This window comes from Quercus suber, unplaced genomic scaffold (genome assembly GCF_002906115.3).
Source record: "Quercus suber isolate HL8 unplaced genomic scaffold, Cork oak 2.0 scaffold_794, whole genome shotgun sequence".
Taxonomy (NCBI): domain Eukaryota; kingdom Viridiplantae; phylum Streptophyta; class Magnoliopsida; order Fagales; family Fagaceae; genus Quercus; species Quercus suber.
In genome coordinates this window covers 223,721-238,122 of record NW_027070230.1, presented here as the reverse complement: position 1 = coordinate 238,122, position 14,402 = coordinate 223,721, and the positions used below count along the sequence as shown (strand labels likewise).

General features: G+C 34.0%; 2 protein-coding genes across 2 annotated transcripts; both read right to left on the bottom strand.

Annotated features, from left to right (window-relative positions):
* Positions 1 to 394: 394 nt before the first annotated feature.
* LOC111999657 (uncharacterized) lies at positions 395 to 1,622 on the bottom strand. Its single transcript, XM_024031789.1, has 3 exons — positions 1,347 to 1,622; positions 940 to 1,188; positions 395 to 826 (listed from the first exon to the last, which is right to left on the bottom strand). The coding sequence occupies exons 1-3, from the start codon at positions 1,620 to 1,622 to the stop codon at positions 395 to 397; spliced, it is 957 nt and encodes a 318-aa protein (XP_023887557.1).
* Positions 1,623 to 8,810: 7,188 nt separating this feature from the next.
* On the bottom strand, positions 8,811 to 11,509 carry LOC111999656 (aluminum-activated malate transporter 8). The gene is made up of 6 exons (XM_024031788.1): positions 11,236 to 11,509; positions 10,971 to 11,111; positions 10,617 to 10,889; positions 10,093 to 10,205; positions 9,819 to 9,962; positions 8,811 to 9,152 (listed from the first exon to the last, which is right to left on the bottom strand). The coding sequence occupies exons 1-6, from the start codon at positions 11,507 to 11,509 to the stop codon at positions 8,811 to 8,813; spliced, it is 1,287 nt and encodes a 428-aa protein (XP_023887556.1).
* Between the last annotated feature and the right edge of the window lie 2,893 nt (positions 11,510 to 14,402).

Sequence of the window (14,402 nt, the reverse complement as noted above, 5' to 3'; positions counted from 1 at the left end):
TAGGTGGTTCCTTTGGTGGAGATGTTGGTTGACATGATTTTAAGTCTTCTACTTTTGGTTGCATTGAAGGAGGAAAGAGTGGTGTAGCCTCCAAATATCTTTCACACTCTTTAACCTCTTCATCATTGAATTTAACAGGTGTAGAGCAAGTAAGACACACCTCAAGTGGTAACTTTAGAAAATCAATTGCACAAGTCTCATCGGCCATGATCATGTCTCGGTCACTTATTTGAAAACAAGAATGTGTCTCGAAAGGAAATTTCATAGACTCAAATACATCAAAAGTGACCTCATCCTCTCTAACCCTCAAAACAAGTTTTCCTTGCTGGACATCAATTAAGGTTCTCCCCGTCGCAAGGAAAGGTCGACCCAATATCAAAGGGATCTCCTCGTCCTAATCCATATCAAGGACAATGAAGTCAGCCGGGAAGATGAACTTGTCAACTTTTACTAATACGTCCTCAATGACTCCTCTTGGATATTTAAAAGATCTATCCGCCAATTGTAAAGAGATAGTGGTTAGCTTTACTTCTCTAAGACCCAATTTCCTGAAAACAGAGAGAGGCATTAGATTAATACTTGCCCCTAAATCAAATAAAGCTCTATCAAAATAAGATTTTCCTATAGTGCAAGGGATAGTGAAACTCCCCGGATCTTTCAGCTTAGGCGGCAACTTCTTTTGTAAGATTGCACTACTCTCCTCTGTCAGCATTACTATTTCATGCTCCTCCAATTTCCGCTTCTTTGATATAATATCTTTCAAAAATTTAGCATATTTAGGCATTTGTGCCAAAGCTTCAATGAAAGGAATATTAATATGCAATTGCTTAAATATACTTAGAAATTTAGAAAACTGATCATCCACATTATTTTTCTTAATCTTTGTGGAAAAGGAATTTGTGGATCATAAATTGAAGGAGAATAAGTCTCAAAAGTGACTTCCCTCGATTTTTTGGATTTTGAAGCTCTTCCATTCTCTTTAGTCTTCTCAGCTTGCTCCACTTCTTTCATCTCTAACTCCTCATTATCCACAGCTTCATCTTGTTTGGCATTTGTTGCTTTTGGCTCCTCATATGTTTGCCCACTTCTCAATGATATTGGCTTTGCATGTTCTTCCGAATTGGTGACAGTGTTGCTCGATAAAGTTCCTAGAGTCCTCTTTGTGAGCATGCTTGAGAGCTGACCGATCTACACCTCAAGATTACGGATTGAAGTTGAGTTGTTTTGGATCGCTACATTTGTCTTCTACATGTATTGCATGTGTTCGAGTATGGATTATTTTGACATTGAAGATTTGACACGTAATTTGCTTGTCCATAACTCGATTGGGCAAAAGGATTTCCCACTTGGCAGTCAACACTTGAATGATTTCCTGTACAATGATCACAAACAACATTAGTTTGAATAGCATTAACATTCATTTTACCTAGTTGTTGAGACAAAGTTGCCATTTGTGCCGCCAATGAGGTAATAGAATCAAGTTCTAAAACTCCAGCTGTCTTTCTTGGCATTGCTCTTTCTGTAGGCCATTGATAGTTGTTGGATGCCAATTTTTCTAGAAGTTCATAGGCTACCTCATGAGTATTACTCGTTAAAGCTCCACCAGCTGCTGCATCAACCATAGACCTGTTTGTAGCTCCTAGACCATTGTAGAATATTTGCACTTAAAGCCATGTTGCAAGGTCATGATGAGGACACCTTTAGACTTGCTCAAAGTATGTTTAAAGTGTAAAGTTGGAATTGAATGCACTGCAGGATTTACTGTGTAAATCTGCCTAGCTCAATCGATCGAAAATTAGACTCGATCAATCGAAACTCGTGTAGATTTTTTTTCTGCAGAATTTTCCAACTTAGCTGAAGCCCGTTTAACGCGTAGAGTTTTATGTTTTGCCTTAAGTATAAAAGGGAAAACCCTAGCCACGTTTTATGGTTGTTTTTTATGCTGTGTGTGTGAATCTCTTATGAGATCTAAAGGTGTTTGCCTTCATATACACTTAGGGTTTCCAATCTCAAGATTGATGTCAAGAGCTTGGTGATCAATTCAGTTGCAGATTCAAGAGTTTAAAGATATACAAGTGGGAGTGCTTGTGCTTGCTGGGAGTAAAAGAAAGAAGTAGTCTGTGAACTCAGAGCTGTCACGTGGTCGTGGTAGTAAGTTTCCTACTCGAGGTAGTAATAAGATATTAGTGGTCTAAGTCGCTATTGTGTAAACTTCAATTCTTTCATAGTAGATTTGTTTTACCTTGAAGATAGCTAAGTTAAATCCTCCCCAAGTTTTTTACTAGTTTGGTTTTCCCGAGTTATCATATCATTGTGTTATTTATTTTTCGCACTTTATAATGATATGAAATCTGTGTTAACTTAGATCTGCATAATTTACCTAAGTTAATCACTTGGTTAAATAACTAGGTTAATCTGGTTATGTTTTAAGGGGTCTAAAAACAAACAAGTGATATCAGAGCGGGTAGCTCTTTTGTTGTAGATCCTTTGATCTAAGAGTTGATCCTTGACCCCTGTTGTCATGGAACACGGTCACTCTCTTGTTATCCCACCTCACTCTGATGGGAATAATTATGCTTATTGGAAAGTAAGGATGAAAACATTCCTGAAATCTATTAATGAGAGAGTTTGGAATTCCTTTGAATACAGAAAGGAGAAGCCCACTACTCTTGTTAGTGAGTGGCAAACTTCTCAAAAAGAAGCAGTCGCTTTTAATAGCAAAATTATGAATGCTATCTTTAATGCTGTTTCTATGGAAGAATTTAAGAGAATCTCTAATGTTAAAATTGCTCATAGTGCTTGGAATATCCTCCTGACTGTGCATGAAGGCACAAATATAGTTAAAATCAATAAGTTGCAGCAATTAACTACTAGATTTAAAAGCATTAGGATATTTGATAATGAATCTTTTGATGAATTCTATGCTAAGCTTAATGATATTGTTAATTTTGCATATAATTTGTGAAATCTATAATCAACCTAAAATTGTTAAGAAGATTCTTAAATCTTTGACTGAGAATTTTAGATCCAAAGTGACTGCCATCATTGAAAGCAAGGATGTATACTCCACCCTTATTGATGAACTTGTAGGATCTCTTCAGTCCTATGAGTTGGACCTACCTAAGATTAGCAAATCCAAATCAATGGATCTTAAGTCTGTTGATGATGTTGATGTGAGTGGATTTGATGATAAGCTTTCTGCTACAAAGATTGCCTATCTTGCCAAAAACTTTAGAAACTTTCTTAGGAACAACAATAGAATGGCAAGAGGTAAGAACAATGCTGAATCTAGAAATTTTAGGAGGAATGATTCCACCAAAGTGAATAACACTGAAAAACCTAAAGAGAAAGTAGGTCAACCTTCTAATAATTCTATGGGTCAACATTTTTTTGGTTGTCAAGGGTATGGTCATGTGAAATCAGAATGTCTTACATTCTTAAGGTTTAAGGGTAAGGCTATGACTATAACCCTTAGTGGTAATGAAGTTTCTGATAATGAGTTTGGTAATGATGAGGATGGAAACTTTATTATTTTCACTGCTACTGCTGTAATTGATGAAAGTGTTGTTGTCGAAGAGAACCTTTCTAATGAGGAACACTCTGAGGATGCAGATTTGCAAGAAGCCTACAATAAATTTTGCAAAGTTGCTACAAAGGATGCTATGAGTGTTAATCTAGGCTTAAAGAAAATTACATCTCTTAAACTTGATAAGAAAAATTTGCTTGTGAAACTATTTTATGCTAAATGAATTGTTGAATAATGTGAAGACTGAGAACATGCTTTTGTTTGATAAAGTTAAGAATTTGGAACTTGAATTATCGGTTGCTAGAGAACAAACTAATAGGTCTGCAAGCTCCAAACTTGATCACATGCTAAGTGTTCAAAAGTCTCCCTTAGACAAAACCGATTTAGGTTTTGTAGAAAGCATCTCTGTGCCTGAACCCCATTCTACAAACTTTGTTCTTTCTTCTGAACCCCCTATGAGTGAGGTTGTCAAACCCTCTATAAGTGAGGCTACTAAACCTGTAGAAGTCATACCTCCTAAGAAGATTAGAGTTGATCTTCATGAGTCTAAACCTAAGGCTCCTAACCCTCCTAAGGGCAAGTTGCATGATAAGCCTGCATGGGTTTGTCATTTTTGTGGAAAGTCTAGGCACATTTATTCAAACTGTTTCAAGTTGCAAGCTACTAAACGAGCAAATAAGCCAAAAGTACCTGTGACTTAAGCACAATATCCTATGGTACTTATTGGTGAGTTGGTAAAGGTTTTAAACCTTTATTCCAATCTTGAAGTTGCTCAGAATTCTAATGTGAATAATAACTCCAATGCTAGAGTTGCATCTAAAACGTTTTGGATGCAAAATGCTCGATCTAATTGATTCTGTTTGACTTGGTCCTTGCGCTTTATCGCTCTACTCTTTGTAACCTTTGTTCTTTATTGTTTTTGTTTTCTTCACTTTTCTTCACTTTTCCAAAAAATAAATAAAAAACAGAAAAAAGGGAAGAAGATAAAGGAAGCAAAATGTGTTTTGCATTATTTCTTGGATTTATTTACATGACATGTCTATGTACCTTGTTTAGCTTGGATGAGGTTTTTTTTTTTTTTTTTTTTTTCACTTTACTAGTTGGAGCTTTATAGTGCATGTTGTGTGAGAGTTGTTTATAATTTTTGATCATATGATCTTGATCTTGAAGTCACATACTTTTGATTGTTGGACTTGAATTTAATGAGAAATGCATAAATAATCATCTCACCACTGTTTACTAGCCAATTATGAACAGCTTAGTGTATATCATAAGATTTTGTGTTCAAGAAAATGTAGCATATGCACAAAAAGAATATAAGGTGTAGCCTCGGTTTAAATGCTAAAATTGGTGTGTACATTATTAGACTATAATTAAATCAATCAAATAAAATTGGTGTATACATTATCCTAGCCATTTTAATAAGTTTCTGATCAAATAAAATTGATGTGTACATTATAAGGCAACTCAAAAAACTTACATGATTGCAAACTTTTATTATAGGAGATGTGAGAGTTATATGACGCAACTCTTTAAGTGATAGTCTCTTTCAAATTTATGTGATGAATTTTGTAGAAATTGTGATTACTTACTATTCACATATCACCTCACATGTATCTCAAGTTTTTGCTAGTTGCACACACTACACAAGTTACGTTTTGCTAAACATTATACATGTTATTTTGTGTGATTTTGTTTTGGCTATCCAAGTTTAAAAATTCCTTGATTTTAATGCAAAATGTGTTTGAAGTTTGAGAATTTAAGGAAAATTGATTGAAAATCTTATTTTTGGAAAATCTAAGTTCAATACAAGTGATTTTGAAATGCATTTCATCTCATACTCATTCATTCTATTCATAAAATATAATGTTTTGAAGTGTTTCTGCATAAAATTGTTCTATTTTTCAAAAAATTAATTTTTCCAGATTTTTGATCGATCGAACTTGTTTCTCGAACGATTAAGAATGTGATTAAATTTTTGGTTTGAATATGACCATTTCAATCGCTGCTCGATTGGTTCTGGATCAATCGAATGTAATTTTCGATCAATTGAATTTAATTTTTGATCAATCAAAAATTGCATTGAGAGTTTTTTAAAACCTTTATCTTTTCACGTGTTCATCACTTTTTCAACTTTTTAAAAAGCTATTCTCTCTCTCTTCGATCGATCAAGGAGTCAATTCAAATTTTTGTCATTTTCCCTCAAATCTTTTGCAAGGTTTTTATCTTCTAAGGCCAGTAAGACCTTTTTGCCCCTCATTTTTCATTTATTTTCATGTTTCATGCATTTTTTCATGCATTTTGGGGATAATTTCAAACCTATGAGAATTTGGGGATTTTGTTGATTAAAGCCTTTTCTTTGGAAATCGATCAATGGGTTTTTGTTGTGGGACAATATAAAACTGATCTTTGAGTATTAATTTGATAAATTTGATGTTTTGGGAAAAATCAGAAATTCTAGGGCTTGAAACTAACCGATTTTGGGTTTTTGTTAAATTGAGCTTAATTTGATGAAATTGGCTTGTTAGATTGATTGATTGGATCATTATTTTATGTTATCTATCTTGTGTGATGATCAATTTGGTCAATTTGTTGGATTTTTGAAAGTGGGTTTTCAAACATTGGGGTTTTTAATATAAACTCTATGCTCAAGCCAATTTTGTGATTTTAAAGTGAAATTGAACTCATTCTCATGGCATTAGAGCATGCATCATGTGTTGATATTGTTTATGCATCATATAGATTGTTATTTTCTATATATTTTTGTGCTAACTTGTAGTTTACCCTTGGTTTTTGTGATTTTGCTCTCTCTATCTCTTTTGTGTCTGTCCTTTTGATCCTTAGTATCATGGTTAGGAAAACTATAGCTCATAGGACCTCCACCTCTACTTCTTCTCCCACCTTTAATAGTGAGAGGTTCCTGAGTGAGAAAAACCAGGAAGCATATGAAAAGCTGAACATTCGTAGGAATGTCTGGGCTGAGAGAAAGCTTTTATTAGATGAGTTAGATGGTGAGATTGGAGAAACTTTGACCGTTGGGGCTGGTTGTCTTTGTTGGATGTTGATCATCCTCCTCTAGCTACCTTGATCAGAGAGTTCTACTCGAACCTTTTTATCCACTCCTATAATTCTAGCACTCAAGTGAAGAGTTAGATACGGGGTGAAAAGTATACCATTACTCCTTCAGTAGTGACTGATGCTCTTGAGGTGCCACTAGTCCAGCATCCTGTTGATCCGTATAATGAGTCTCTTTCCCTAGATGACATTATGTCATTTATTACTGGTACTTCTATCTAGTAGGGCTCTGATCCTTGGATCACCCCTCATGAGTTGACCGAGACTCATTATCTTTAGGATTAGAGTAGTTTCCTGCGTCTGAGCTTGTTGATATTATAGCTCCCATAGGTGCCACCTTTCTTAGGCAAAGGGCTACTCAGATGAGAGCTAGCTTTAAATGCCCTAGGGTTGAGTCTTCTGATGTCGCACCTCCTCCTTCTTCTTCTACAAGTGATACTTCTGCTGAGGCGTCTGTCAATCCTGCTGCTATTGCTGCTGTTCCTCCACCTTCTACTTCAGATGATTCAAACATTCGTCATATGTTGGAGACTGTCGTGACCGTTCAAATGGCTTATGGTCAACTTTTGGTGGACATGCTTGATGAGCTTCATGCCTTGCGAGTGGATTTGGAGAGTATTAGACGATCACCTCCTTTTGATGATGAGTAAGTGCCCTTTGGCAATTCATCACAAAAAGGGGGAGTACATTTGTAGAGGAGATTTTGTTGTTAGGGAGAGATTTTATTGTTTTGGAGCTGTGGAGTTTTAGATTGTATCTAGGTGCTTCCTTGTGTATCTACATTTTTGGCTCATGATGTTGTCTTTTTTTTTTTTTTTTTTTGGGGTTTTCCATGATAGGGGGAGATACTATGATGTTTTTATATATGTTTCTTGTTTCACATTGTTTGTTGATTTATATTTATAAGGTTATTCATGATATATGTCTTTATTTTGTGTTATGTGAAATCAAGAAGTTATTTTGCTTTACTTGCACTTTCCACACATGCGTCTATACGTTTGTTGAGTGTTTCAGGAATATTCAGGTTGATTCAATCGTGCTGCTTTCTACACTTACAATTGATAGATAGTAGTTAGGTTGAATTTGTAATGGGCTATTTTTTGTAAATTTTGAGCATTTTGTTTAAGTTTGTGTTTTGTCACGGATTGCCAAAGGGGGAGTTTGTTGGGTTCTAAGACTTCAGGTTTAAATGTATTAGAACTTCAATTTGTAATGTTAGCAAACCATGATCAAAACGTTTAGTCTTATTTTAGACTTGCTTAAAACATGTTTAAAGTGTAAAGTTGGAATCGAGTGCATTGCAGGATTTACTGTGTAAATCTGTCTGGCTTGATCGATCAAAAATTAAACTCGATTGATCGAAACTCGTGCAAATTGTTTTTCTACAAAATTTTCCAACTCAGTCCAAGCCCGTTTGATGTGTAGGGTTTTATGTTTTGCCTTAAGTATAAAAGGGAAAACCCTAGTCACGTTTTATGGTTGCTTTTTATGCTGTGTGTGTGAATATCTTATGAGATCTAGAGGTGTTTGCCTTCATATACACTTAAGGTTTCCAATCTCAAGATTGATGTCAAGAGTTTGGTGATCAATTCAGTTGCAAATTCAAGAGCTTAAAGATATACAAGTAGGAGAGTTTGTGCTTGTTGGGAATCTAAGAAAAAGTAGTCTGTGGACTTGGAGCTATCACGTAATCGTGGTAGTAAGTTTCCTACTCGAGGTAACAATAGGATGTTAGTGGTCTAAGTCGCTATTGTGTAAACTTCAATTATTTCATAATGGATTTATTTTACCTTGAGGATAACTAGGCTAAATCTTCCCCAGGTTTTTTACCGGTTTAGTTTTCCTGAGTTATCATATCATTGTGTTCTTTATTTTCCACACTTTACAATGATATGAAATCCGTGTTAACTTAGATCTGCATAATTTACCTAAATTAATCACTTTACTAAATAACTAGGTTAATCTAGTTGTGTTTTAAGGGGTCTAAAAATGAACATTATACTATCAGTAACACTCCCCTCAAGATGAGCATTTCATAGCTGAAGGATTAATTAGATCGAGCCTTCTTATATTATCAAAAGCCAAGATTATTCTTGTAGCCGAGTTGGATTTAATAGAAAAATCCATTAACTCCAACAGATCGAATATGAACCATCAGAAAGTGGCAGCAATATTGTTCTCTGATCGATGGAGCACATACATATGGTTGTTATGGTGACACTCTTGTGGCCGGAGTCTTGAAATGTGCAAGGGAGGCTAATTCTTGAACTGCATCGGCAATCTTCACGATGCATGGTACGACATCAATTAGAGTTAAAGCAACTTCTGCAGATGGTATGATCTCTTGGAGATTAGCATCTTCCAAATGGTATGTATCAAGCATGAATTTCAGGTTTTCAATAGCGGTTTTTGAGTTTTCAATGTGTGCATTAACTGATGTTGGTTGGTTCATTTTTTTGACTGCTGATGCTAATTCCCTAAGAGCTTTTCCAGATTCTGAGCAGATTTTTGTGCTTGGCTCTTGAATTTTGCGTCCGAACTCATTGCGCGTCTGTGAGGATGGCAAAACATAGGTTAGTGAATTAACTCTACCTAATGAGTTATTAAAAAAATTTGTGAAAGTTTTGTCATTTTTTTTTTTAAATAAACAAAAATATTTTCAATTAAAGAATAGAAAGATATATATAATTACCATTTCATAAATTTAATATGATACATGACACCTAAGAAAACAATCAACAATAATTCATTATCATATAACAAATTTCATAATATATTATGATTACTTTAACAGATAGCGAATAAAAATAATTACTATTGAAAATAAGTTTACTCTTAAGACAAAGTTATCATTGTAATCATATATAAATAAGAACCAACACCAAAAGATTAACAATTTTTTCTACACTATTTGGAATATATGTGAACTTATTTGTAATTAGATACTGTTATTGAAAATTAAAATATGAAGGGAAACATTTTTTGGGAGGGGAGGGAGGGGGTGGGTAAAAACCAAAATAAATAATAGAAAATCATATATATCTGTGTGTGTGTGCACGTGTGAGAGAGAGAGAGAGAGTATACGCTTCAGCAATAAAGAAAAGATTAAAAAAAAGAGTATACATAATTGTTTCTACATAATCCAGAAGAGTTTTCTATACATAATGACTTGTGCTAAATAAATTATCCATTAAAAATTTGAGTATTGCTAATTTACTTGAATCTCAGAGTTAAGGTAGTTGTTAAGAGCTTCAATTTTGTAGGTGCATTGCCGAGTTAGGGCTCCAACTTTAACATATTGTTTCCAAGGATGAAAGAGCCCAAAACGATAGTGCCACATTTCCCATCTTGCTAGATTAGCCTGAAAATTAAAAAATAATTACAAAAAATTGAAGAAAAAAAAAGTCATGTAGCCATGGATCGAATTCAAATAACTTCATTTTTTTTCCGAGGTGAAAACAAGAGGGCTACGGTGACAATTTTATACTCACCATAGTTTCTTCATTGTTTTTTGAAGTGAGAAGGCTTTTATATCCTTGAATAAATGCTATATCACTCAAGGGCTGCCTATCTTCTGATATTTTGAAGAATTCACTCCCAAATCCTATAAATTTGTATTGGTTAATATTGATTCTCCAAAGCTTTTTTTTTTTTTTTTTTTTTTAAAAGAGAGAATGGAAAGGAATTATATACTAAGGTCACGAACAGGACATGTGACATAGTCACAAGGTAATTCTTGAAGAATTAGGACATGAGTCGGTTTACAAAAAATAATTAATAGGCATATTTTATTTTTTTATAGAAATATTTTTTGTTTATTCTAAGTTTTCAAAATTAATAAATAAAAATTGTTTAAATCTTTAAAAACATAAATATGTTTTTTCCTCCCAATACATTACGAACACATGTAAGAGTGTTCTGTTCTTGACATATCTGAAATGGACATGTCCAACACAAATATGACTAGAGTTTTGGAGTGTCCATGATTTTTATATATGGGGCATGAAATATATACCTTGTAAGAAATTCCCAAGCTTTTCAATGTTGTTAGCTATCAGATTTTGAAGTTCCTCTCCAATCCAAACGGGACGTATACAGATGCATGTAACAATAGCGATAAAGCTACCCACGATGATTGTGGTTACCCTCTGATGGGCCATATTTAGCACCTTATCTTTTCGGTAACCCGAAACAGATACTAAAGAGAAAGTCAATATGAATATGAGCAGCCCATAATCATACCTCGCCTTCATTGTGGGAAAGAATCTCACAAATGTTACTGTTGCAGCTGCATATATGCATTATACCTAGAGTTTGAGAATTTTGAACTATAACATTAAATTATCACAATCTGTCTGTAACATGGTACCTATTATAGCGACGAAGAATCCAAGTACAATGGGCTCTCCTTTCTCACCAGAGAGAGTTGCTAGGTGATGAACTCCAACACCTAGAGCACCTGCTGACAACGTTGCTAGCATTCTGTTTAAGCCTTTTCCCAGAGTTGCTCCTACAGAAGATTGGGAAAAAATCAAAAAGAAAAACGTTGCAAATGGAATTGTTAGTTCCAATTCTGAAGCTGTTGTACCGTAAATTGGTTTATATACATCATGGTAAATAAGTTGCAAGCTTACCAACAGAAAACTCAAAGACAAGAATGACTGTTATGACAGCCCATATTGAATTTTCGCCAATACGATCATAGAGTGGTTGGATGTAGTAGAATAAGGAAACCAATGTGAGAGCCAGTCCTACTTTTAGCGAATGGATAATTCTCCGTGGATCATCTTGTCCCAGTTTCTTAATCTTCTTTGCCATCTCGACTATCTTATTAGGCAATAGCTTGTGCCATCCACATGCACGAGTGAAAGGTCCAGCATTTTCAATATTTGGAGCAGCAATATTCATCGCTATGGATTGAAAAATGCAAGATTGCAGAGAGAGAGAGAGAGAGAGGGGTTTCCGATCTTGATGTTTTGTGGAAATGTTATTTATACGTGATAAATGTTGAATGGAACTATATAGTTTTTTACACTGCAAGCATGTCACAATTTTTATGAACAACGTGAAAAAGATGCCCCAAACTCTAGTTTGTTAGATTTCCAAATATGTAGATTATTTTAATGGAATTGAGGCAACAGGGTCTTCCTAGCTAGCTTAATTTACGGGTCTAGCTAGGTTTGCGATGGAGAGATGTTAGACAAATTTTTGGGTGTGAAGGCATGGCCTAAGGTCAAGTGTGTTTCAACAATTTGAAAAATAAGAACACCCTAGTTAGAACAGAGAAATTCATGACATCCATGCTTGCAAATTGCAACCCAGTCTTGTTCGATCTGTCCCTCTCCTATGGAAGTTGATTAAACTTGACGTACTCTAGAAGAAATGGAAGGAATGAAACTTAGTGAAAGTCCACAATTAACAGCTGGTTCTACTCCTATATTTTTTTCATTATACAGTACGCAAGTTGCTCCCCACTCCCCACCTCCCCACCCCACCCGGGGGACAAATTTTTACAACCTATGTTTAAAGTATGTCAGTATCTTGGCGCAAGGAAAAAGAAAAACAAGGAAAAGAAAATAGAATAAAAAATCTGGTCGATTTTGAAATCAATCCGATTCTTTTTTACCTATCCAATTAACTGGGGAGATGAAAAAGTAGGGAGATAAAAAATGAGTAGAGAATGAAAAAATGAGAGTATAGAAGATATTTTAGTTTTCTCTTATGATATATATATATATATATATATATATATACACAATTATAGTGAAGCATTGCACAGTAAAGTGAAAAAAACAAGGAAAAATAAAAAAGGATAAGTGCTACGCACCATGCAGGACATTTTCGTCCGCTTGTTTTCTGTCCCATTTTCGTCCATTCAGGGAAATTATATTCGGATGCATTTTGAAAGAAAACACCTAATTCCACACAAGAAGGACCTATATATTATTGAACAGAGGTCTCATGAGACTATTTTATACAAGAAATTTTTTTTTACTATGAAGCTAAAGATATCCTTTAACGGAGCTTTTGAGGCCAAAGATCAAGTTTGGACCCACATTATTAACTAGGACAACACCGGTTACCAAATCATTACTTGGCTACATAACACGTCAAAAAAGAGGAATTTACCAAGGTAAGCGTGTTTGGATGAGGAGCAGTTTTCCAAACGCACAGCAAGAGACAAAAGTGGGTAAAGGTGGGAAGAACAAAAAGTAAGGCCTTATTTAGGTAGTCCACGATAGGATTAATAGACATTCATTTTTGTATATCATTTGTACACACTATCACTTTCATGTTTTAAATATAAACTTTAAAAAGAAAATTGTGTACATAGTAAATTGAATAAAAGTCAAAACATGGGATTCAATTGATAATCCAATAATAATGAATTTTTTTTTGGTGCTACATGTATGGGGTTTGAAGTTTATAGCTGGGTTTGGATACAAATGAAAAGGAACACGTTTACGTGTGGGTGTTTTCCTTTTTTTTATTTTTTGAGCGTTTTGTGACTGTGGTGTCACACTAATGGGTTCCGTATACTATTTATGGGACTTACAAATCTTTTTTTAACAATTTTTTTATTAAAAATGAGTCTCATAGCATTATTAACACATTAAAAAATTATTTTGCTATAATGTTTTCAATTTTCAACAAAATAAGCAGTATTCAAACGGACTCTATATCTCTCTATCCCTCTCCAACTATTTACAAATCAAAAAATGAACATAAATAAAGGACAAAAAGTAAATGAAGAGAAAATATTTAGTAGCCAGGCCAAGAGTTCTGTGTGCTAGCTAGTTAATTAGATAAACTTTTCCAAAGGGCTTATAGCCTTAGGTTCGTTTTCTTTGTTTCTCGTGCGGAGGTCAGACTTAAAATGATGTTGAAATTAACAAACATGGTAAGTTGATTGCCTCAAGTTCCATTATCAGTTTTCTATTTCTAGTATCGATGTCACTTGTGGACTTCTAGAATAACAAGATACATCATGAAACATTCATACTTGATTAAACGGTAAGTAAAAAGACAAAAACGTTGAAGCCATAAGTGAATATGAAAGAATCAAAAGTCAAAACATGCAGGTATGTCAGAGATGACGGGTTTAACATGCATGATTTTTTTACAAAAACGTTGAAGCCATAAGTGAATATGAAAGAATCAAAAGTCAAAACATGCAGATGACGGGATTAAAATGCATGATTTTTCACTAGTCAAAAACCAGGTACGAAGCCAGGATTTCAGGATCTCAATCGAAAGAGGTTGAAGTAAAACAATTTTTTGTTTTTATCTTAAAAATCCAAACTAGCATTCGTATGGTACTGACAATTGGGCCATTGTTTTAATAAAAAAATTGTCAACAAATGAAAAAACACAAAATAAATTTTTTTTAAAAAAAAAATACATTGCAATACAACCTATAAAATGTAATTTGGATATTTTTGTTTGGTCAAGGAAATCAAAGTTTTTGATATTGTTCAATAGCAGTATACTATTTCGATAATATTGTTATTTTTATAAAATATATATATTCTTTTTTTTTCGTTCAATTATTAATTTACATTACACTATCAATATAAGATTTACATTATAAAATAAATTAATTTGTACAACATCATATACAATTGTAAAAAGTGAAAAATGTAGTGCACGTCTATAATATACCATGCAAATATGATATTGATAATCTAATGTAAACTAGTAAATGGTCACACAAATCTATGTCTTTAACCTAATTTAATGGCCCAGTTCACCACCATTGTTATCTTTAGAATGGCCCAATTAGATGTGAAAAAAAAAAAAA

Coding starts and splice junctions, on each gene's coding strand:
- LOC111999657 (XM_024031789.1), bottom strand. CDS start 1,622: ATGGTTGATGCAGCAGCTGGTGGAGCTTTAACGAGTAATACTCATGAG. Junction 1,189..1,346: donor ATTCAAGTGTTGACTGCCAA/GTGGGAAATCCT, acceptor CTTGAGGTGTAG/ATCGGTCAGCTCTCAAGCAT. Junction 827..939: donor AATCCAAAAAATCGAGGGAA/GTCACTTTTGAG, acceptor AGTATATTTAAG/CAATTGCATATTAATATTCC.
- LOC111999656 (XM_024031788.1), bottom strand. CDS start 11,509: ATGAATATTGCTGCTCCAAATATTGAAAATGCTGGACCTTTCACTCGT. Junction 10,890..10,970: donor ATTCTTCGTCGCTATAATAG/GTACCATGTTAC, acceptor GCATATATGCAG/CTGCAACAGTAACATTTGTG. Junction 9,153..9,818: donor ACCTTAACTCTGAGATTCAA/GTAAATTAGCAA, acceptor CCATCCTCACAG/ACGCGCAATGAGTTCGGACG.